This window comes from Podarcis raffonei, chromosome 6 (assembly GCF_027172205.1).
Source record: "Podarcis raffonei isolate rPodRaf1 chromosome 6, rPodRaf1.pri, whole genome shotgun sequence".
NCBI classification, from domain to species: Eukaryota; Metazoa; Chordata; class Lepidosauria; order Squamata; family Lacertidae; genus Podarcis; species Podarcis raffonei.
The window spans coordinates 86,377,353-86,401,638 of NC_070607.1; the positions used below are offsets into that span (position 1 = coordinate 86,377,353).

At 46.5% G+C, this 24,286-nt stretch overlaps 1 protein-coding gene across 1 annotated transcript; it reads left to right on the forward strand.

Moving 5' to 3' along the window:
- Positions 1–5,450: 5,450 nt before the first annotated feature.
- Positions 5,451–23,492, forward strand: NPEPL1 (aminopeptidase like 1). The gene is made up of 12 exons (XM_053394377.1): positions 5,451–5,656; positions 11,204–11,389; positions 12,574–12,744; positions 13,782–13,871; positions 15,129–15,210; positions 15,337–15,479; positions 16,686–16,763; positions 17,952–18,052; positions 18,876–18,999; positions 20,467–20,643; positions 21,003–21,113; positions 22,363–23,492. Exons 1-12 carry the CDS (start codon positions 5,507–5,509, stop codon positions 22,519–22,521), a joined length of 1,572 nt encoding a protein of 523 aa, XP_053250352.1. The 5' UTR covers positions 5,451–5,506; the 3' UTR covers positions 22,522–23,492.
- Positions 23,493–24,286: the final 794 nt, after the last annotated feature.

Below are 24,286 nucleotides of genomic sequence, written 5' to 3' on the forward strand. Positions count from 1 at the left end.
ATCTCCTTCTTGGCTATGCTTGAACAATATTGTTCTTTGAAGAAGAAGAAACTATACAGTTTTTATATCTAAAAATGGTGAGGTCAGGATCACATATTCCCTAATCTTTAAATGATATGTGCTTACATGTATGTACATATGTCCTTCACTCTTATCATTAAAACAAATCGAACTTCTTTTAAAGTTTCAAAATTGCTCTGAAGTTTCAGAGAGTTGATATGTTGTTGATGTAATAAACGCTGGCCAATAGATGCCCATCACAACTGGTCTTTTCATGGTATAATTTTTAAGAGGTTGCAGGGAGGAAAATGTGCTCTTAGGGCAGAGCAAGTGATTTCAAATTACGTCTGCCATGTTTACAATGTTACATCAGTTTTCAAGCTAAATAAATATCATCTGCTGGGTCTGCCTCTTTTTAACATTGAGAGAGGATAAAATGGGAAAAGCCCCATTTACTGGTGCTTATTAGGGCAAGGTTTGAGAACCTCTGCTGGATGTTCTTCCAGGCATTTAATATATATATTAAAAACTATACATCTTAAACTTGCTTAGATTTGTGCCTCCGTGAAGGACGGAATTGCCATATACCGTATTTTTTGCTCTATAAGACGCACCAGACCACAAGACGCACCTAGTTTTTGGAGGAGGAAAACAAGGAAAAAAATATTCTGAATCTCAGAAGCCAGAACAGCAAGAGGGATCGCTGCGCAGCGAAAGCAGCAATCCCTCTTGCTGTTCTGGCTTCTAAGATAGCTGCGCAGCCTGCATTCGCTCCATAAGACGCACACACATTTCCCCTTACTTTTTAGGAGGGAAAAAGTGAGTCTTATAGAGCAAAAAATACGGCACTTTATTTAACGAAGAAATAATAGTCACAGAATACTATAGAAGACCAGTGTATATGAAGCATCCCTTACATTTTAAGGCTTGTTTAATTTTGTTTTCATAACATTAAGGGAAAGCATCCTAGCTTAGAGCAGATATGGGCCATTTTTGTCTGTTTCAGGCATACTTTCTTTCACAGCTCTTTTGTGACCTCACTCTCATTTTCATCCTGATCCCAGAACCACACTTGGAGCTCTGCACGGCCAAAACTTTTTTCCAGTGTTAGGGAAGCTTATGTACAAACCTTGTACAGGAAATATTCCTCAGCACAGGTTCCAGTGCTTTGTACAAAGCTTGCCCAGATCCTTTTACAGTAAAGAGAGAAACCTTGCCTGCACAAAATCCTGTATATAACTTAAGAAGACTCTCAGGCTTTTTTGCATTTCAATCTTTGCATGCAAAGTGAACGTTCAGTTTTGTGGCTCACCCTACAAGAAACAACGAGGCGGCAACATTACTGGGAAGACTCTGTTCCTCAATGCCCCACTGTGTATGAACTCCAGCAGAAGCCAGTATTGATGGTTGTCATGGCCGTATACTGTAACTGCCGCCGGAATCTATGCCATATATAACAGAAGGGACCTCACGTCTTGCCCAACTATGTACAGTATATTTTCTTCCACTTCTGTGAAACAATTTGTAATGTATGAATAAACCATCAAATCTCCAGTGTGGTGTGCGAGATGTTGAATTGCCTTGAAAATCCTCTTAGATTAGTGGCTCGCAAACGTCTTGGACAGAGAAAGCTCTCTTATAGAGAGCTTATAGGATCCATACGTTAAATTTCCCCCAATCTGCTTGGTTTCTGCCTGTCTTAAAACATCATTCCACTTAGCATCTTGCTAGTTTGGATTTTCTCCCAAACTGCTGCTCCTAACAGTGCAGAAAACACTACGGAGCTGCTCCTGTCAAAAGGTGTGAGCCCAAAGCCTCTGTGGTCTAACAGGAGTGCAGTAGTTTCAGATGTTTTCTTGATTCCTGGGGAACTGGTTCTTACACCATCCTGCCCTATTATGTCTTGCATATATGCCTTTTCACTCTGGACTGACTATAAACAGGACTTCTGCAGCTAGAGACATTGCATCTCTCCGCTACAAAAAGTTCAGGCGATTAACTTTTAGTCCTCATGACATCTTTGTAGCCTCCTATCCATGCTGTCTCATGAGACAGACGACTGCTCTTTCTCCTTTCCACGTAGAAAAAAAAGTGAAGGAGGGAATATACCCTTTTTTAAAGCACACGGAAGGAACAGAAGTTGACTGCATCTTGTATTTAATGGTGCAGAGCGGTGCAGTGGTTAGAGGAGAAATCTTAAGAAGTCAATGCAGCAAAATAATTCATTCAATTACTAGAACCTAAGTCAGACTTGCTCAACCTCGGCCCTCCAGATGTTTTTGGCCTACAGCTCCCATGATCCCTAGCTAGCAGGACCAGTGGTCAGGGATGATGGGAAGTGTAGTCTCAAAGCATCTGGAGGGCCGAGGTTGAGGAAGCCTGACCTAAGTGAATGGTCAGTTATCCTAGTGCCTTTACTCTCTCTTGACCAAAGCACTGGTCTCTGGAACAAGATAGGGTGGGCATTAGACCAGGGACATCCACCTTCACTCAGCCATAAAGCTCAGGTTAGCCTACCTTACGCCGAAGAATTGATGCTTTTGAATTATGGTGCTGGAGGAGACTCTTGAGAGTCCCATGGACTGCAAGAAGATCAAACCTCTCCATTCTTAAGGAAATCAGCCCTGAGTGCTCACTGGAAGGACAGATTGTGAAGCTGAGGCTCCAATACTTTGGCCACCTCATGAGAAGAGAAGACTCCCTGGAAAAGACCCTGATGTTGGGAAAGATGGAGGGCACAAGGAGAAGCGGACGACAGAGGATGAGATGGTTGGACAGTGTTCTCGAAGCTACGAACATGCGTTTGACCAAACTGCGGGAGGCAGTGGAAGACAGGAGTGCCTGGCATGCTCTGGTCCATGGGGTCACGAAGAGTCGGACACAACTAAACGACTAAACAACAACAGCCTACCTTAAAGGCTTGTCACGTGGATTTAAAAAAGGGTGTGTGCCCTGAGCTTGGAGGAAGACTGGGACAAAAATGTAAATCTAGTAATTGAGTGGACTGTTGCCTGCATGTTTCCTGTTAACATTTTTGCAAAAGGAAAAGCACAGATAATTGAGGGTAGGGTTAACAAAACCCTGAACGCATGAGGAGTGGGTGGGTGTTTCTGCCACCTTCATGCCCCGGTCTTCAGCTTTGCAGAGGCCTCCAAATGGACTAAATGGGCCTCTGGTCCACTACGGCAAAGCAGTTCTTGCGAGCAACCTCTGCCCCTGACAATGATGCAAGGCCCTCAACAGATCCTGACATTGGAGAAAGCAGACAGAAGAATGCTTTCCTCCCTCTTTCGTAACACTAGAACTCATGAACATCTGAGGAAGCCGAATGGTGGAAGGTTCAGGTCAGATAAAAGAAAGTGCTTCTTTACACAGTGCATAGTCATAGGGTTTGGGCTGGGAGTTCATCAGTATGCAGATGACACCCAGCTCTACCTCTCCTTTAAATCAGAACCAGTGAAGGCAGTGAAGGTCCTGTGTGAGTGCCTGGAGGCGGTTGGAGGATGGATGGCAGCTAACAGATTGAGGTTGAATCCTGACAAGACAGAAGTACTGTTTTGGGGGGATGGGGCAGGCAGGTGTGGGGGATTCCCTGGTCCTGAATGGGGTAGCTGCCCCTGAAGGACCAGGTGTGCAGCCTGGGAGTCATTTTGGACTCACAGCTGTCCATGGAGGCACAGGTTAATTCTGTGTCCAGGGCGGCTGTCTACCAGCTCCACCTGGTACGTAGGCTAAGACCCTACCTGCCTGCAGACTGTCTCGCCAGAGTGGTGCATGCTCTAGTTATCTCCCGCTTGGACTACTGCAATGCACTCTACGTGGGGCTACCTTTGAAGGTGACGCGGAAACTGCAATTAATCCAGAATGCGGCAGCTAGACTGGTGACTGGGAGTGGCCGCTGGGACCACATAACACCGGTCCTGAGAGATCTGCTCCCAGTACGTTTCCGAGCACAATTCAAAGTGTTGGTGCTGACCTTTAAAGCCCTAAATGGCCTTGGTCCTGTATACCTGAAGGAGCGTCTCCACCCCCATCGTTCAGCCCAGACACTGAGATCCAGCGCCAAGGGCTTTCTGGCGGTTCCCTCATTGCGAGAAGTGAGGTTACAGGGAACCAGACAGAGGGCCTTCTCGGTAGTGGCGCCCACCCTGTGGAACACCCTCCCTTCAGATGTGAAGGAAATAAGCAAGCTATCCTATCTTTAAAAGACATCTGAAGGCAGCTCTGTTTAGGGAAGTTTTTAATATTTAATGCTGTACTGTTTTTAACATTTGATTGGGGGCCGCCCAGAGTGGCTGGGGAAACTCAGCCAGATGGGTGGGGTATAAATAATATATTATTATTATTATTATTATTATTATTATTATTATTATTATTAACCGTGGAGTTTGCTCCTCCAGGAGGCGGTGATGGCCACCAACTTGGATGGCTTTAAAAGAGGATTGGACAAATTCACAGATAAGGCTTTTGGTGGAGACTGACCATGCATGTCTATGTCCAACAACGCTTCTACCAGTTGCTTGAAACCAGCAGAGGGGAGAGCTGGTCTTGCACTCATGTTCTGCTCCCTAGTTTCCCACAGGCATCTGACTGGCCACTGTGAGAACAGGATGCTGGACTAAGCAGGCCTGCAAACTGCAAATAAATCAAGGTGTCCACGATGTAAGCAAGACACCGGCTAGCACACTTCCAAAGCTAAGCAGGGTCTGGCCCGGTTTCAAATTGGATGGGGGCTGCATGTTGCAATTCCTATATTACAGGGGGGGTTGGACTAGATGACCCATAGGGTCCCTCCCAGCTATACCATTCTACGATTCCATGATCCAAAGGTCCCATGCCAGTTTTGGGCAAACCAGAGCAAACCTGGGAAGCTTGAGGGCAGCAGGCCCCAAGGCGATTTAATAATAATAATAATTTTATTATTTACACCCCACCCATCGGGCTGGGTTTCCCCAGCCACTCATCCAGCACATATAAAAACATAATAAAACCTCAAGCTCTGGTGATCATCTAATGTTTATTGGATGGATTTCCCCCTAAATTGATTTTTGAATTCTGAATTTATTGTTATTCACGTTTTATACTGTATTTTATGCTGGTTTTTTTTGTTGCATCAGTTAAGTGTTTGAAATTTGTTGTTAGCCGCTCTGAGCCCGGTTTTCTGAACCGGGAAGGGCGGGGTATAAATAAAAGTTTATTATTATTATTATTTTAAATTTTTTTAGAAAAAAATACCCTTCCTGATATAGGGCCGCCTTCAGATGTCTTCCAAAAGTTGCGTGTTCCTTTCACCTCCTTGATACCTGACGGGAGGGCGCTTTCCCCCTCTAACAACAAGCGCTATTCGCGGGTAGCGTGCCCTGGTCCATGGAGGCTCGACGCGGCGACGCTGCCGTTCCCTGCCCGGCCGGAGGAGGCGGGCGCGCTGCCTTAGCCGGGGAGGAGCCGGAGCGAGAGCCGAGACGCTGCCTCCGCCTCCTCCTCCTCCTCCGCTGCGGGCAGGAAGATGGCGAACGTGCAGCTGGAGTTCCAGGCCAGCGCCGGCGAGGCGGACCCGCAGAGCCGCCCTTTGCTGGTGCTGGGCCAGCTGCAGAACCTGCACCGCCTGCCCTGGGCCCAGCTGCGGGGGAAGCTGCAGCCCAGGGTCACCGAGGAGGTAAAGGCGCGCCGGGCTCTCCCGCGGCGGCTGGGCAGGGGGGAGAGGCTGCTGCAGGGAGCTCCCCCAACCCTGTTTCGTCGGGGTCCCCACCCCAAACTGAAGCTCTCCTGATAATTAATAGAAATCTCCTTTTCCTCTTCCTCTTGCCCGGGAGCCTCGGGAAACGCTTCCTCTCTCTTCCCCCAGGCCTGGGCTGGGCTGGAGAGAGCGCCGCCAGCAGCGGTGGGGGTGGGCTGGATTTACCATATTTCTCCTGTCGGTTAGATAGATAGGGGGGGTGAGGGAGGACAGAACTTGCAATTATTATTATTATTATTATTATTATTATTATTATTATTATTATTATTATTATATTATTATTTTACAAAAGAGCCACCTCTCATCCTTTCATTCCCACGTGCTGAAGCTCCGCCCCAGGTAATTTTTTCCCTATCTGTTAAGCTGCTGAGTGCTCTGTCCTCCCCAAATGAGTTGCTCCCATGAGATTCCCACGAAGGGGAGGGGAAAAAATTGCTCCCCCCCCCCAGGAAGCAAAAATGCACGTGCTCTCATCTCGAGCTGGTCTCCCTCCTTGATTTATTTGCAGTTTGCAAGTTAAGTTTATTCTCAGTAGGCAGCTGTACAGCCCTGCCCGTGTTTCTTCAAAGTAAGCCTTACTGAGTCCAAGGGGACCTTCTTTCAGATGGTAGAATTGTAGCCCTCTCTTAAAGGTAAAGGGACCCCCTGACCATTAGGTCCAGTCGTGGCTGACTCTGGGGTTGCAGCGCTCATCTCGCTTTATTGGCCGAGGGAGCTTCTGGGTCATGTGGCCAGCATGACTAAGCCCCTTCTGGCAAACCAGAGCAGCGCACGGAAACGCCGTTTATCTTCCCGCTAGAGCGGTACCTATTTATCTACTTGCACTTTGACGTGCTTTCGAACTGCTAGGTTGGCAGGAGCAGGGACCGAGCAACGGGAGCTCACCCTGTTGCGGGGATTCGAACCGCCGATCTGGCAAGCCTTAGGCTCTGTGGTTTAACCCACAGCGCCACCCGCGTCCCTTAGCCCTCTCTTGCTTAGAGGCAAATCCCTTTTTAAGTTCACTTACTCCCAGGTAAGTATGCCTAGGATCACAGCTTCAAACCCTTTTAAGTTTTTAGTTTTTCCTTTTTCGCCTAGATGGCTAACCTACCCAAACTAGTTGATTTTGAGTTTTGCTTTTAAAAACCAGCTGTGTTACAAATGCTTGGATTTGGTGCATGAGTGCATATTTATATATTTAGGAAAGTGCCGCCCACTACTTGCCTGTTCTAGGTTCACTTAAGGGGGGAGTAAGTGTAACACAGCATGGAATTCAGATGAGCGGAGTTTAGATCAATGGAAGCTGTTCTACACAGCACAGGAGAGCAAAAACAGAAGATATTCCTTTAAAAGAGGGCTTCAGTGATTGCCTAAGGACAAATGCAGACAGCTGTGCTAACTTTTGAGCCATAGCTCAGTTGTGGAGATCTGCTTTGCATGCAGAACGCCCCAGCTTCCATCCCTGCCCTCTCCAGGTACAGCTGGGAATGTACCCAGTCAGTGCAGACAATACTGGGCAAAATAGAACCCGCCTCCCCCAAAAAACCCAGAAAGACTTGTGGCCCATTAAAAACCCTAAAAGTCTGGGAAATACTCAAGGGTCTCCTTTAATCCCCTTTAACTTCCATTCTGGCTTTTTGCAACAGGCATGGGGAACAAAAGTTGGCGAGAGGACGGAGACTTTTTTTAAAAAAGATCTGTGCATTATATCAACTCAGCACAGCAGCAATTTAAATATACTTTGCAAGGCTTACCGGTAACTATTGTCTGCGTGGGTCCCAGATTTGTTGATTTATTAACTGTCCGGGAAGTCAAAACACAGGCCTTAAGGTCACTTGACAGAATTTGAGCAATTAGTTGCGGGGGTTGAGAAGCTGGCTGGAGGCTTCTGTGCGCTTCGAGGTCAACAAAAACCAGACGGATTTATCGGGCATTGGTTTGACTTTGTTATTTAGAAACTCCACGTCCCCATTATGTGAGATTTTTGTAACTCTTATTTCACTTTGCTTTTTGCTCCTTTTTCTTTGATGCATATGTGCGAGGCTTGTTACCTGTTTTCTTTGACATGTTTAGCGAAGATGGGAAGCAGTAGGTGCTTAAAGCGTCATTGTCCCCCCAGCTGTTGTTGGGCTTTCTCCCAGTAATCCCAGCCAGCATGGCTACCAGTTAGGGATAATGGGAGACATACAGCAACAACAGCTGGAGCAGCAGCAGTCTCCCCATTCCTTTATTATGACACAAACTTTTGCGGATTCAGATCTGCTTCCTGCTGCATCAGGAAATTTAAAGCTATATGGGCAGATAAAGCATCTTAATTTGTCTTGCTTGCCCTTTTTTGTACGCTGTGACTGGTACACCTTTTGGCCACATTCCCCCGCCCCCCCAATACACCACACATTGGTGTATCTGGCATACATGGGAAGAGGCTTCGGCCTAGCTCAGTATTATTTACACTGACTTCTGCAGCACCTCTCCAGGCAATGTTAGAAACTCAGATATATAAGCTAGGCACCAAGTGGCTCCTTAAACCAAAGTTACAGTCGCCAAAACTGTCTAGTTGCCATTTTGGGGGCAAGATGGCTCAAAGGTTATATTTTTCAAGTGATGGACGGACTGATTGATTCTCAGTTAAACAATGAGCTAGTTCAGGTGACTACCTTGAGCTAGGTTAAGAACTTTGAGAACTTGAAGAAGTAAAACCACTTGATCCAGGGACAGTCCACATAAATACTGGCCTATTCTGACCTCTTTTCCTTAATGGTGACACGGACCATTCATAACATAAAGAGTTTTCTTCACAACTGTGAGCAGGGCACTGGGGTGGGGTTAGTGAAGAGAAGCTACAACAATTAACTACAACTTTGTTCACTGCTCCTGCTCAGGCTGCATAGAAATAAGTATTTTGGTTCGTGAAATTCATTCTGATTGTGCAGTTAAAGTATAACTGATAGAATTCTACAGGATGTGGAATTAGTGTGTGAAAACAGTCAAGATCCAATGATCCTTAGGCTTGCCCTTCCAGATGGTGAAGATGTCAGGCGCTATCCTGGTTCCCAGGCATCCTCACTTGGCTGCAAATAGTCGATAGCCAGGTGGAAAATGCTAATCTCAAACACTGATTTAAGGCAGGGCATCTTCCCCATAACTACTTGGAGATGTCTGAAGTTGGGCCTGGAGCCTTCTGCACTCAAAGCAGTAGCTCTTACATAGAGCTAAGGCCCTTCTGCATATACCAATGAATGGGCATAGAGCTGAAATCCCCCTTGTGTTGTTGAGCTCTACACACCTTGATTGGCGCGTGCCTATCATAGAATCATAGCGTTGTAGAGTTGGGACCACAAGGGTCATCTCGGCCAACGCTCTGCAATGCAGGAATCTCTTGGCTAATGTGGGACTCGAACCCACAACCTTGCAATTAAGAGTCTCATGCTCTGCCAACTGAGCTATCCCAGTGTGCCAAATGTGCAGAAGGTAGGACCAGCTCACCTGATGTAGAGGTGAAAATGTGCAGACTATTCATTGTGACCCAGCGACTCGCCTCACATATTCTTTGAATGCATTTTGGAGGGGGGAATTCATCTGAACACGGCACCTCCATGGAGTGTGAGTAGCAACTCTGTCCCAGATGTCTGCATTTTATTAGGTACGCCTGCCTTACTTCTATCTCCCTTGTTGTGTAAACGATGGAATTAAAGTCTAACGATGGCTAATACTGAAAAATTGAGCTGCTGAACTTTCCATTTTGGTGCAAACCAAAGCCATTCCAGTTTCTAGTGCCCTCAGCCATTTAAATCCATGGAAGAGGTCCTCGTCTGGTTTGCTTCCAAAATGTAGACAGTGGAGAGGAAGGAATGTCTGCTGATAACCATATCTTGGATCTTTTATCTGGACTCAGCCTTGTACTTTAGACCAAGAAGCCCAAACAACAGTCTGGGGCTTCTGCAACACTTTTATAATAATAAAAAACTCTTATTGCCTTTTCAGCCCAGTTTAAGATATTGGAATGAAAATGGTTTTGGCACAAACCAGGGCCATTTAGTGATTGAATTTGGTACCTTGTGCAGTTTGTTCCTTTGAAAGAGTGGGTGACCAAGCTGAAAGATTGTTGCTGCTGATTAATGAATCTGTCGTCCTGTCCCCGTAATGAGAGATTATGGGCTGAAATCCACAGTTGGGCAATACCTTTCTCAGGATCAGCCAAATTGCCACAAAATACTGAGTCAGTTTTCAAGTTACCCAGAACTCTTCATTGGCCAAGATGTTAAACAAAGCAGCAGATGGGGTGGCAAAGTGGGGGGTGTGTGTGTTCTTTTTTAAGAACAGAAATTAGGTGGGATGTTGTTGCCATGAGGTCTGCCTTGGACTCTGTCCCAAAATGGAGATTACAGTCCAAATCGTGACAGAAGGAACAAGAAACCTATGAAGATTTGAGCCAGCCTGTCCATTTGGAGAAAGGCACGTTTTACTTGTCTCCACACTGCAGCAACTACCCCAAAGCAATTGCAATCCGCTCATAACTGAAGACCTGTTTTGAGGAGACCAGCAAAGGTTGCCAGGCAGTTACAATAAAACAGTCCTATTGAAGGTGCTTTCAGATGGGAGCTTGATATTGTAAATGGGTCGTTGTCAACACGTTGTTGGTTTGGGGTAGTTGTTGTGTTTGGATTTTTTCCTGGAGAGGGTAAACCCAGATTAAATAGGGAATATGTAGACTGATGTTTTGATGCCAATGACATAGTGTGGGCACTGTGAAAAATATGCATGCATGGGGGGGCACTCATTCCACAATAAAACACCAGTCTGGAAGCACCCTGAGTGATAATTTTTGGCCCATCTAGGCTAGTAGGTGTACACCACTATTACCTACAACCCTCCCCCCAGGGTTCCTAATGCAGGTCTGCCCAGCCTTGTTTTACTGACTTTCTTTAACAGGGTTCAGCCATACGAGGCCCTTATTAATGTATATTATTTGTTCTGCCATTTTGAAAGAAGCATGGTAAAAATCTGAAATACCGCGAGCTCTCTTTCCCTCTTGATGTATTGATGGAGACGCTCTTAAGCCATTGTCAGTTCACAGGTAACACTAAGCCAGACCATGGTTTAGTGCACATGTGTGAGTGTGCAGGCTCTTTGCACCTCCTGTTGCTGTTGTGTGCTAAGCAGCAGTTTGGACGGCACACTAATCCAAACCATGACTTAGCAGTGCAGCAGCAGAAGGACCAAGGAGTAAAGTGCTCAGTCTCTCCAGGAGAAAACAGGTTTGCGCTAAGCCATGGTTTGGACTTCGCGTTAGATGTGAACCGGGTCACTGTGATCACTGGGTCACCATGCGGGCTGGGTTTTTTTGCATCTTGTTGCTGCATATCCCTCACCATCGTGGTAAGTCGTTTGCCAGGCTAAAGGGGTACAACTGAAAAATATTAACGGGTGTTGCATCTTCTGAAGAAGGGTCTCCAATCTTTCCCATTGTTTCCTTTTTCTCAGTTATGGCAAGCTGCGCTAAGCACCCTGAACCCAAACCCGACCGACAGCTGCCCTCTCTACCTGAACTATGCTACTATAGCCGCTTTACCTTCCCGGGTCAGCAGACACAACAGCCCGTCGGCCGCACAGTTCCTCACGCGCCTCGTTCGGAACTGTCTCCCAGGAGGGACCAACAGATGCATCCTTGTAAGTGAAAGTGAGCAGCTGGAGGGAAACAGCTTAAAAATATCTGCAAGCGCTTAAAATGCAAAGGGGCTGATTTAAATGTCACGTTCGCTCCTGGAAGAACCTCGAAACACCTTGATCTGCACTTGCAGATTTGTGATTCATTTCTTGTGGAGGCAGTTGATGCCTTTGAGTATACATTGGTCTTAAATGATTGTTTTTAGTTTTTCATACAGGCAACTCCTAATTTATGCAGGGGTTACATTCCAAGGCACCGTGTGTTTAAGTGAAATCGCATATATTTGAAACCCTATTGGAAAACCCTGCAAACACCCCATTCTGCCCCTTCTCGTAAGGTTTTTGTGACATTTTGGGGGTCATTTCTGGGTTCGGTGCAATGCATGCATGTTCGGTTGCACACATATTGGACGTGCCTAAAATGGTTGCTGTTTATATTTATAAATTTATTGTTGTGCTTTTTTCTTCTAAATCTCTCTGAGGGATCTTTTTTTGGAATCAAGTGGTGTATAAGTTCTATGAAATGAAAATAAAACAAACCAATAAAATTACTTCTGAGTTTAAAGTCTCCCACCAATGTTTAATTTCTAAAAAAGGAGGCAAGATGTTCTGAGCTCCAAGCCGGCATCTCTGTATAGGTAATTTTTAGTACTCTTAGGCTGTAGTCCTATATTCTAGGGAGGGGAAACCTTTAGCCTTTTAGGTGTCATTGGACTCCCATCAGCCTCAGCAAAGGCAAAGGCAATGGTCAGGGGATTGTAGCTTCACAACACCTGGAGTTTCACAGGTTCCCGTGCTATGTCACACCCATTTAATTGGAAGCAAGCCCAGCATAAGTCAATATGGCTTCCTTCTGAGGAGACGTTTGGAGACCTCTGCTGTTAGGAGGCTTGACATCAGGTTATCGGAGAAGCTGCCTCCCCCTCAGAAGTGTGGACAGATATCTGAGCTCCCTATATCTGTGCTGAGCTCCATATATTCCAGGCAAAGGCAAACTCGGCCCTCCAGATGTTTAGGGACTACAACTCCCATCATCCCTAGCTAACAGGACCAGTGGTCAGGGATGATGGGAATTGTAGTCCCAGAACATCTGGAGGGCCGAGTTTGCCTATGCCTGATATATTCTTTCAGCCCTCAGCCCCTTCTCAGGTTTCTGGCACGCATTTGATTTTCTGTTTCCCTTTCAGATGGTCTGCGAGCGCTCGGAGGTCTTTGCCTCAGCCTGTGCTATAGCAAGAGCTTTCCCGCTCTTCACACAGCGATCCAGTGCCTCTAGACGCACAGAGAAGAAAAGTGTGGTAGTGGAATTTTTCCTGGTTGGGCAGAACAATGGCCCTGTGGAGGTGGAGACGCTCAAAGTAAGCTGCCGGTTTGTTGCATCAGAAGAAGTTTGATACTTTTATTTTAAAAATAATAATAATAAAAATATATATTTGGTTTCTCAGATTACAGTGGTACCTCAGGTTACATACGCTTCAGATTACATATGCTTCAGGTTACAGACTCCACTAACCCAGAAATAGTACTTATGAACTTTGCTTCAGGATGAGAACAGAAATCGTGCTCCGGCGGCGCAGCAGCAGGAGGAGGCCCCATTAGCTAAAGTGGTGCTTCAGGTTAAGAACAGTTTCAGGTTAAGTATGGACCTCTGGAATGAATTAAGTACTTAACCTGAGGTACCACTGTACAATTTTACAATCACATATCCAACATACAACATAAAGACAAGATTCCATAGAATCTTCTGGACTTCCCTCCTCCCTTTTGTGGGTCCTGTTGTTAATCATTTCCTCCTGCATCTTTTATAATGATCCATTTTTACATCTCTGTTACATCCAAAATTCACCATTAAACTACAAGTGTTATTCCAATCCTACTAACAGTTTTTAGGGTTTACAATGGTTTTTAAGTTAAATTATACTTTTTGACACAAAAATAATACGGCGATGTGAGTGCCACATACTTTGGGTTAATGTTAAAGGCTTATTTCCCCCCAGTTGCATGGCTGGTTTTACTTTAGCTGGATTTCATAGAACACAACAGGCAATTTGCAGACACGAAAGTGTGTTAAAATTGAAATGTAGGTGAAATTTTATGTACTTCAAAAGAAAGAAAGCTACAAGCTCCTAGGTTTGCTTACAGTAATACAGTGATAAAAATGAATAGGAATTTGTGGTGCTACTTTCTCCTGTGTAGAAGTGAGTGATTAGATTTGCTAAGCTCAATCCCTCACAAGCAGTCTCTGGTCTACACTACAGACTTCCATGACACTTGAATTTTCCTGACACCCGGAAAGTCTCTGAGCGGTGCAGATGCAGATGAAAAGCAAAGCCAAATGTTGTGATGCATAGACACTCTTGACATGCTCCCCTTTTCTTTCTTGTATGAATTCTAGTGTCTGGAAAGTGCTGCTGAAGGTATAAGGCTGGCAGCTCGGATCGTAGACACCCCATGCAATGAAATGAACACCGACAGCTTCCTGGAGGTTGGTGATAACCTTTTAACAGGGTCAGCTTGAACAGTCCGCTGAATTTGGGAAGCTTGTGTCCAGGATTTCACTGTAGCGAAGCTGTATTTTATCCAAGATGCTCAGGGAGGTGGCTGACTTGTCGCTTGGCATTTGATGACGAATGGTTTGCCATTTTGAACCAGGTGGCTTTAATGAGGCCCATAAATCAGTATGACTAAATCTAGGTTCTACTTGTAGGCTTGGGTGGGTGACATCCAGGAAAGAATGTGCAAGGGTTACAGCACCACCACCCCCGAACTTGGTCCCACACAGGCCCTCTTTCGAAGGGTCTCTTCAGACAGATTTCATGTAGAAACAACAAGGCCTTACCTCATTCCTGACTACCTGAGGACAGCGATGTTCAAAATGTCCAGGAACGCTTTTTAGTGCTGTGCTGATATAACCCATTGATGTTTGCAAGTTTTGGTGGGGATGGAAAGATGCGCTGTAAAGATTGGATTAATTTTCACAGGGCAGGTGAATTTTGCCTCACTCGCACATCTGCCATAAAATCCCTGATGCTCCGCTGGTGAGGGGGACAATTCTTACCAGCAAATTTACAAGCAAATCAACAGCAGCTTGGAAGGTTTCAAAGGCTGGAAAGATTCTTTTTTTAAAAAGGTCTTCATTTGGCAGCAAAAAGACATGGAAGTTTGTGCTAGGTGAAGCACAGCATGGACAAGGTTTTTATAAATGGGGAGCCACCACCGATAAGGCCCTTTCCCCAGTCACTGGTCCCCTTGCCTCAGAAGGTGAGGCAACCGGGAGGAGAGCCACTGACAATGGTTTTGGTGTCCTGGCAGGTCATTGCAGGAAAAAAGGGGTCCAGGTGAGTGGTTGTTGCATCCTGGTCCCTTGGATTTGGGTCTTGGATTATCATAGAATCATAGAATCATAAGAGTTGGAAGAGACCACAAGGGCCATCGAGTCCAACCCCCTGCCAAGCAGGAAACACCATCAGAGCACTCCTGACATATGGTTGTCAAGCCTCTGCTTAAAGACCTCCAAAGAAGGAGACTCCACCACACTCCTTGGCAGCAAATTCCACTGTCGAACAGCTCTTACTGTCAGGAAGTTCTTCCTAATGTTTAGGTGGAATCTTCTTTCTTGTAGTTTGGATCCATTGCTCCGTGTCCGCTTCCAGGCCGTTTCCAGGCCTTCTGACTTTTGAGTTTAAGAAGCACAGTGTTTAAAGGTGTTGTGATGTGACTCTGGTGTCTTCCTTATTTGAAGGAAATCAGAAAAGTCGGAAAGGACCTGGGGATTGTTCCAACCATTATTCGAAACGCAGAATTGAAGGAGAAAGGATTTGGAGGTCAGTCAAACCGAATTTCCCCCTCCCCACTTCCCCATATGGTAAAATCTTGTATGTGGTTAAGATATTACCCATGGGCAATTCAGATCATTTTCCCAGCTCTCCTGTCTCTACCTCTGTCCCCAGGTATTTATGGCGTTGGCAAAGCAGCCGTGCACCCACCGGCTCTAGCCATGCTGAGCCACACCCCGGAAGGTGCCACACAAACCATCGCCTGGGTTGGGAAGGGCATTGTTTACGACACTGGAGGACTCAGCATCAAAGGAAAGGTGAGCGTGTCTGGAGACACAGCAGCAGCTGCACACACTCACTCGCACACATCAAAATTCAGTGTGTACTGATGCCCTGCTTGTGTGTTCGGTATGTGTAAAGGTGCCTACCTGGCCACAAGTCCAGACTGTTGACGCATGTGTGATCTCCATCAATCCAAAGGGGTCCTGCACACTTGCAGAGTCCCTCTACCTGTGCATTCATCCATATTCAGGTAGGGCTCCTTCAGACGGATGCTGCAGGCCACAATGGCTATGTTCTCCCTCCAGTGTCCGAGGCCCTATCCAGGGGTCAGCAAACTTTTAAGCAGGGGGCCAGTCCACTGTGCCTCAGACTTTGTGGGGGGCCGGACTATGGTTTTTTTGGGGGGGGGGAATGAATGAATTCCTATGCCCCACGAATAACCCAGAGATGCATTTTAAATAAAAGGACACATTCTACTCATGTAAAAACATGCTGATTCCCAGACCATCTGCGGGCTGGATTTAGAAGGCGATTGGGCCAGATCCTGCCCCCGGGCCTTAGTTTGCCTACCCATGCACCTCTGCATACTGGTTGCTGAGAATCACAAGAGTTGCCATTGCACTTGGGTTCTGCTTGTGTGCTTCTCCCTTGGGGCACCTGCTTGGCCACAGTGAGAACAGGGTGATGGACTGGATGGGCCTTTGGCAATTGCATTTTTATCTTGTGCATCACTTTGATAGCCTCAGGCTGTGCAGCCATTTATGAATTTGCAAAATAACTAATAAAGGTTGGGCTGGCCTAGTGCATTCTGAGAAGCCCCTTCACTAGTTGGGCACTCCCTGAATGGCTGAGTGGAGCTTAAAGGTGAGGCAGTGTTTGTTATCTGTATAATGCCATCAGGGCACATAATTACACCTACACAGAGTAGAGTAAGCCAAGAAGAAGCAGGTCTCTGCCCCACAGAGCTTACAATCATTCTAAATTTAGATGGGGAAGGAGAGGGATGAGTAAACAGAGGATGAATATGCTTTATGGCATAAATTCACTTGGGAGGGTGTCTTAACAGATAAAGCCTGCAATCCAGTCAGTACACACTTAACGGAGAGGAAGTTCTGTCGAACTCAATGGAGTTTACTCCGTGAGGGATACACTGCAGTGTTGCGCTGTAATCACCTTGCATGGCTCCTTCAGCACCAAAGCTTTCTGCATAAATGAATCTCTTTGTGTTTACATTTGTCTAGACAACAATGCCTGGGATGAAGCGAGATTGTGGTGGAGCTGCTGCTATTTTGGGTGCCTTCAAAGCCACCGTAAAACAAGTGAGTGAAACTGAGCAGTTTTTATCAAAGGCTGTAATGCCTGTTTTAGCCATGCAGTGGAGCCTTGGTGGTTCAGTGGCCTACCAGTGATGCAACATCACGGCCGTTCCTTATTTTGGAGGATTCAAGAATGTGATGTCCGCTAGAATGGGAGACTATTCCTTGAAGTTCGTCCAGCAAACAAACCCCTCTCAGGCCTGGAGTTTTCATTGCTGTGAAACTTGCTGAATTGTTCTTGGCCTCAAGGTCACTGCTCAGCCTGATTCCTCGGCTGACCTTTGGCCCTGTATATCCATTTAGTTCAGTGTTGTCTGCACCAGGGATGGGGAACTTGGTTTTTAAATCCACCTTTAAAACTCTAAACTGCCTAAGCCCTGAAGGAGCATCTCCACCCCCATTGCTCAGCCCAGACCCTGAAATCCAGCTCCAACGGTCTTCTGGCACTGCGAGAAGTCAGGTTACGAGGAACCAGGCAGAGACTCTGCTCCGTAATCGTGCCAGCCCTGTGGAACACCCTCCCACCAGATGTCAAGGAAATAAACAACTATCTGACTTTCAGAAGTTCCCCTTTATTCCCCATGAATGGTGGCTCGCCCTTCTGTTATGGCACTACAAATTGATGGTGGGGTGTTGCCCGCCTCTCCAGGTTTGGCATTCCTAGATTCCTCACCCGGACTCAGAAACAAATACCAGGCATGCCTAAAGCCACGCTAGGCCCCTGTACAAAATGCAGTCTATTGTGGGCATTGCACAGTTATATGCATGGAAGGTGGGAGGGGAGACAATAAAAACGCCACGCCTTGGAATACTGTGAAAAACCAATGGGTGTTCTTCAAAAACGAGAAAGGCCAAAGAAATTCCATTCTCGCTATAGTGCTGTGAATCTTGCTGGCAGACTTCTCTACCCAGCGATAGTATCCAGGGTTCTGAAAGCATCTCACTGCAGTCATTTAATGGGGCAGCCGGGCAGCCAAAAAATCTGGTGGGAGGCACTCAAATGCTAAATTAACATTTCCCAAGGCTGCTGCTGCTTTAAAAGGCATTTTTCTTGCGTGGAGCTGTATCAGAGACTTTGTTCGCAATAAATAAAAATGTGTGGCATGGTTTCTCTCCTATTGGCTTTCATTTGTTTTGCAGGTTCGGCTCTCCCTTCATTTTACAGCTCTTCTTTTCTCCTTACTGCAATAGGGCTTTAAAGACAACCTTCATGCTGTTTTTTGCTTGGCTGAGAATTCTGTCGGACCAAATGCAACAAGGCCGGATGATATCCATGTTCTTTACTCTGGAAAGTAAGATTTATTTATTCCCTCCGCTCTTACCCTACCTGGCTGCTGGCTAGTGCTTACTTTGGGAATTCTCCTCCTGCTCCTAACTTTGAAAAATGCACAGCTGGGGCAGCACACCTGGTCCTTGGAGGATTTCATTGGCTCAGGGAGATTGCTAAGCGTGAACAGGGATAGGTGTATAGGCCACAATTGCAGACGGTACAGAAAAAGTACAGGTTGCAGTATTGGGACACATGAATCAGCTTCTCAGAATCTCCGCTTTCATTTGTGGGAAGGTATCTAGTCCCTATGATTGGGACTGATCTGCAAGTTCATTTGGGCCATAGATGAGAGTGAGGAAGTATGGCAGAAGACATTTCCATCAGTATACAGTCATACCTTGGATCTCAAACGCCTTGGCTCCTGAATGATCAAAACCCGGAAGTGAGTGTTTCGGTTTTTGAACGTTCTTTTGGAAGCCGAACATCCGACAGGGCTTCTGCAGCTTCCAATTGGCTGCAGGAGCTTCCTGCAGCCAATTGGAAGCCATGCTTTGGTTTTTTTTAATGTTTTGGAAGTCAAACGGACTTCCGGAACGGATTCTGTTTGACTCCCAAGGTATGACTGTATTTTAATTGGTAAACTTGAATTAATGTTTTTCTTGTGTATTTTTGTAACATTTGTTATTGTTGTTTTAGCTTGCTGTTTTAGCTTTTCTACATTAAGGCGCATAGCAATTACCTAACTAGATTAAATGAATAAATAACCCTTAAACATTGCCACATTATTATTAATTATTATTATTATTATTATTATTATTATTATTACTACCCCACTCTTTCTCCAGAACTGTGGAAATCAACAACACTGATGCTGAGGGCAGGCTGGTGCTCGCTGATGGAGTTGCCTACGCTTGCAAAGACCTTTGTGCCGACATTATTTTGGATATGGCTACTCTCACTGGCGCTCAGGTACTTTGAGTGAAAACAAAACAGGCTTGCTCTTTGATAGCTCCCCGCTTTGGAACAATTCTCCCCAGGGCAGCATGCTGGATGCCTTCTTACCAGAGTCTTGTAAGTTTCAGAGTGACCCCAGAGTTCCCTGGAGAAAGAGCTTGAAAACCACTGCTTTAGATAGCAGTTACAGAAGGAGACAGTGGCATGTCTTCACAGCCCTCTCAGGTGCAGAACCTTCAGGAAAACCGCTGCAGGTGCATGTGGAGGAAAGTCTCTGCAGCATTTGTGCCTTTCTGTTGTCTCCTTCTGCTTCCCCGTCTTCTTGGCTTGGGATAACTCAATTGTCCTTCTTGTTGGCTGAGGAGGAGCAGCAGGGGAGGAAGGGAAGGCGGTTGAGTAAATAGGGAATGCTACAAGCAAGTTAAGAGTGCTGTCTGGGGAAGGCCTGTCCATCAGTGCAAAGGTGGCACTGCCCCACCAACCTTTCCTGGCCCTTAGGCAACCTCCACCTGCCTGCCTTCTCGCTTGCAACCAGTCCAGGAGGTATAACTTGCCTCTCAGCTTCCTTCTCAGTCGCAGTGTTGCCCTTGTAGAACTCAGCAGGGAGGACAATGGGGGCAAAATTAGATTTTTTTGGCTCTGACTCCACCTACTGTGAGCTTCTCTGCCTTCTTCCCTACAGTCCCAGTGGGCACAAGCTGCTACTGGTATGGTCCTTTCCCCCCCTCCCTCATTTCTTTTTTCCCTTCCCTGCCGCCCAAAGCATCTGCTATCAAACAGAGGAGGAAATGGCTTGTAGGACACCAGTCTTTGTCATTTGGGCGACAGGAGCGGGTGTCAGCAATAAATCCCATGGAATAAGTGAAGCCAACTCTTTATTAGAAGAAACAAGGTCTGCTCAGGAGTGCCAGGCCTAAGGAGCACAACAGCTCTTTTCTCAGTAGGTCTTGCCCCTTTGAGGCAGTTGTGGGGACCAAAGGTCCCCATCTTCCCACAGCTGCCTAAGTCTCCTCCCTTGGGTCCTTCCCAAACAACCTGAGACTCCGCCGTCTGGCCTTTGCACCTCCCTCTTCATACCTCTTCTGGTACTGGGAGACCAGATCAGAGGGGAGCTTGTCGCAGCAGGATGAGGAGACAGCTTGGTTTTTTCACCAGCCTGACTCGTCTCTGCCTCTTGGCCTCCTCTTGTCCTGCTTTCCACCTCTCTGCCACAGACTTTCCCTGCTCAGTAAACCCTGCTCCCTCTTCAGCTTCCCATGCTTCCTCTTCCCAGTCTTCTCCCTCTGACCACTCGTCATATTCTCACAACCACCACTTCCCTCACAGATGCTTCTTGGCATTCCTCCAGCCAGCCCATGGCATCAGGAGATTGCATCGCAGAAGCAATCCATGAGTCCCATCTACAGTGCAGCACTTCAGAATATAGGCAGAGATGGCCTGCCTCTTCTTGGGTTTCACGTTTTCCTTCTTGTCGCCTTACAGGGAATTGCCACGGGGAAATACCACGCTGCTGTCCTCACCAACAACGAAGAGTGGGAAAGAGCCTGTGTCAAGGCGGGCAGAAACTGTGGAGATCTGGTTCACCCTCTTGTCTATTGCCCTGAGCTCCATTTTAGTGAATTTACCTCTGCTGTAGCTGACATGAAGAACTCTGTGGCAGTAGGTTTATTAGATTTTTAAAGTTACTATTTCATGCCTACACTGAGTACAATGCCTGTGAGGCACTTTCTGCACTGTTTAGGGAAGTTTTTAATGTTTGAAGTTTTATTCTGTTTTTAGTGTTCTGTTGGTAGCCGCCCAGAGTTGCTGGGGAAACCCAGCCAGATGGGCGGGGTATTATTATTTTTTTATTATTATTATTTTATCATCAACACCATCTGATCAAAAGTGCTGCTATGTAGAACTGCTTTGCTTTCTGCCTACCTTCTCTAGAAATGCAATTGAGCATCATTATCTGTAGACAGGCTTCTGAAAATGCTTCTTACTAAATTCAGCCTCTTTTCTGCTGTTTTCTCCAGGACCGAGATAACTCCCCAAGCTCTTGCGCTGGACTCTTCATTGCTTCACACATTGGGTTTGACTGGCCTGGTGTCTGGGTCCACATAGACATTGCTGCCCCGGTCCATGCGGTGAGTTGCGTATGATTGATTCCATTCTCTTAAGTCAAAGGCCAGTATATCCTCACCGCAGCCACGCAAAATTAGATGGAGCCAACATTGCCAGCAATTCAGAAATGTTTTAAATATGTAAAATGAAAGTTTTGAGTCTTTGTGGAGTGGGATCTTGTCTTCTGCAGTGCAATAATAAGCCAGTCCTCTAGTTATGCGCAAGCAAAAAAATAAATAAAAAATAAAAAACAACTCAATGTTTTGAGAATCTTAGATATTTTTCAAAGCAAATGGCTAGCCTTTATAGAGGAGGTTGAAAATGGGTAGATACTGCCTGGTGAAACCTCAGAAGTCAAAGGAAAGGTTTGAAAGTCAAGTCTTGCAAATATTTTGTCAGAAGTCCCACTGAATTCAGTGGGACTTAACTTCCATAACTGCAATACGCCAAATCACAGCATTAGTACAAATTCTAGAGATCAAGAGAGGCCACTGGACACCCGGGAGATCCTTGGCCTTTCCTGGGAGCAGCAAAATCAATGAAACAAAAGCAGCAGATACATGCAGGTTTTGTGTGATTTAAACAGGTTGTGGAATTCGGGCAGTGTAACTACAGAGCAGTATCCAGCGAAGTATTTCCACCACCGTAAAGTGTTGTTGCAAAACAGAACATCCCCTTCTCCTTCTACTGCACACCCACTTCTCCACATCTGCTCTGGAGGTTGGGGCGGGGGCCTAGAACAGTTCTGGGGGGCATGTGGGGAGAGGGGGGGGAGTTCCGTTGTGCACCCAAAAGTCCTCGTTGGATTACAGCCCACGGTGTTGGATTTTTTCCTCTTCATTTCTTAGCTTTATGTAAATAGCAGAATATACTAGTAAAAGCATTGGCAAGAGATGCATTAAAAAGCAACTTGTTTGATAGGGGATCCCTGTACATACGTTGTTGTTGTTGTTGTTGTTGTTGTTGTTGTTGTTGTTGTTGTTGTTGTTGTGCCCATCTGACTGGGTTGCCCCAACCACTCTGGGCAACTTCTAGCAAATTATAAATACATAGTATGTCCTATTGAGTTCAGTGGGTCTTATTCCCAGTTAATTAGGTATAGGATTAGAGCCTTAGTGACTTAATTTGTGTGCCTCTTTCCATTCAGCTTTTTATTATTACTTCGCCTAAACAACACACAAGCCTTCATAGGCAGCATTCCAAGCATTTTCCTTCAGTGTTTCTCCCACATTCCGTGCTGAGACTCATATCTCTGTCTGCTTTTGCTCCTAGGGTGAACGAGCCACAGGCTACGGCGTCGCTTTGTTGCTCTCCCTGTTTGGCCGTGCCTCCGAAGACCCTCTCCTGAACATGGTTTCTCCGCTGGGCTGCAATGGGGACTCCCCGCTGGAAGATATGGAGAGAGATTCCAAGAGGCGCCGCTTGGTTTAATGCCCGCTCTCCTCCCCCTTTGGAGAGAGGGCACACAGGAATTACCTCACTTTGCACTGAAGGGTTTCCCAAACCACGAAAGCACCCACGTGACTGAGAAAACGAAAACAAGTTGCTCACATTTGATTCTCCCATCTCACTCTGGCAAAAGGCTGTATTCTGTTGGGTTGGGTGTTTTTCTTTTTTTTAATGCGCTTGGGGTTTTTCTACCAAACCTGGTGACTTTGCTGCTTCCAGTCTTTATGGAGAAGGGGCCAGGGATGTCTTATTCCCCCACGTCCCTTTCAAAAAGTATCTGAGCCTATTACTGCAACAGCTTCACCTCTTGATGCCCATAGAGCCTTCCGAGTTAGTTCTGCAGGTTTTATTTCTCAACCCCTCTGCTTTACAGAATTCAATAGTGTCATGGGGTTTGGAGGAATATAGGGGTTACCACCTTGGGAGTCAAACACCAGGTGCATCCCTTTAAATCTCCTGACGCTGCAGGGGCTGAGGCAGCTGCTGTGCCTCCTGGCCTCTTTCTCTGGTTTGTTTTTCACCTGCTGGGAGGCGTAATTGAAATCCTGCTTGCCCCTAGCAGGCGAGGGATGAGGACAGGACTGCTGCTCCGGAAGGAACTGCAGCTGCCCTGCCTTGAGCAACAGCATAACAGGCTCCACTTCAGTTTGCAGGGTTGCAACCGCTGGGATTAAGCCACTTTGAGGCTCTACATTATTCACTTAGCAGCGGCATTTCGGCATAAGGGAGGCCTTGTTTTCTAAGGCAGCTTTTCAATAATAATAATAATATTCCTAAGCTACCATTCATGCATGTTACATCTTTCGCTGATCATTACGGATATGACCCTATAAGTGGGCCGGTGCATTTCTCCACGACGGTTCTTAACACCCTTCTGCTGACAAACTTCATCGACGTTTAGAATAAAAGTGTTAATGGGAGGCAACCTAGAATAAAACCCTTCCTACTCTCAACACGAGTGTAAGCTTATTGAATCAAAGTATCTGTGCCGTTTCTTTCTGCAAATGTGTGTAGGTGACACAAAGAGTGCAAGAAGGATATGCAGGACAAAGGATATGCCAGTGTGGTGTAGTGGTTAGGAGCGGTAGACTCGTGATCTGGTGAGCCGGGTTCGCGTCTCTGCTCCTCCACCTGCAGCTGCTGGGTGACCTTGGGCTAGTCACACTTCTTTGAAGTCTCTCAGCCCCACTCACCTCACAGAGTGTTTGTTGTGGGGGAGGAAAGAAAAGGAGAATGTTAGCCGCTTTGAGACTCCTTCAGGTAGTGGTAAAGGTAAAGGGACCCCTGACCATTAGGTCCAGTCGTGACCGACTCTGGGGCTGCGGCACTCATCTTGCTTTATTGGCCGAGGGAGCCGGCATGCAGCTTCCAGGTCATGTGGCCAGCATGACTAAGCCGCTTCTGGCGAACCAGAGCAGCACACGGAAACGCCGTTTACCTTCCCGCTGGAGTGGCACCTATTTATCTACTTGCACTTTGACGTCCTTTCGAACTGCTAGGTTAGCAGGAGCAGGGACTGAGCAACGGGAGCTCACCCTGTTGCAGGGATTCGAACCGCCAACCTTCTGATCGGCAAGTCGTAGGCTCTGTGGTTTAACCCACAGCGCCACCTGCGTCCCAGCGATAAAGCGGGATATCAAATCCAAAACTGGCTATGAGTCATGGCAGCTACGTGGAATTGGGCAATGGCGCTCTCATGGCCAGGTGTTGAGGGCAGGCCATGGGAGACTGCTTGCTCTCTCGAGCT

Excerpts from the sequence above, each read along its gene's own strand:
- NPEPL1 (XM_053394377.1), top strand. The coding sequence starts at position 5,507 with ATGGCGAACGTGCAGCTGGAGTTCCAGGCCAGCGCCGGCGAGGCGGAC. Across the intron at positions 18,053-18,875 it reads CATGTTCTTTACTCTGGAAA|AACTGTGGAAATCAACAACA; the intron begins GTAAGATTTATT and ends CTCTTTCTCCAG. Across the intron at positions 21,114-22,362 it reads TTGCTGCCCCGGTCCATGCG|GGTGAACGAGCCACAGGCTA; the intron begins GTGAGTTGCGTA and ends TTTTGCTCCTAG.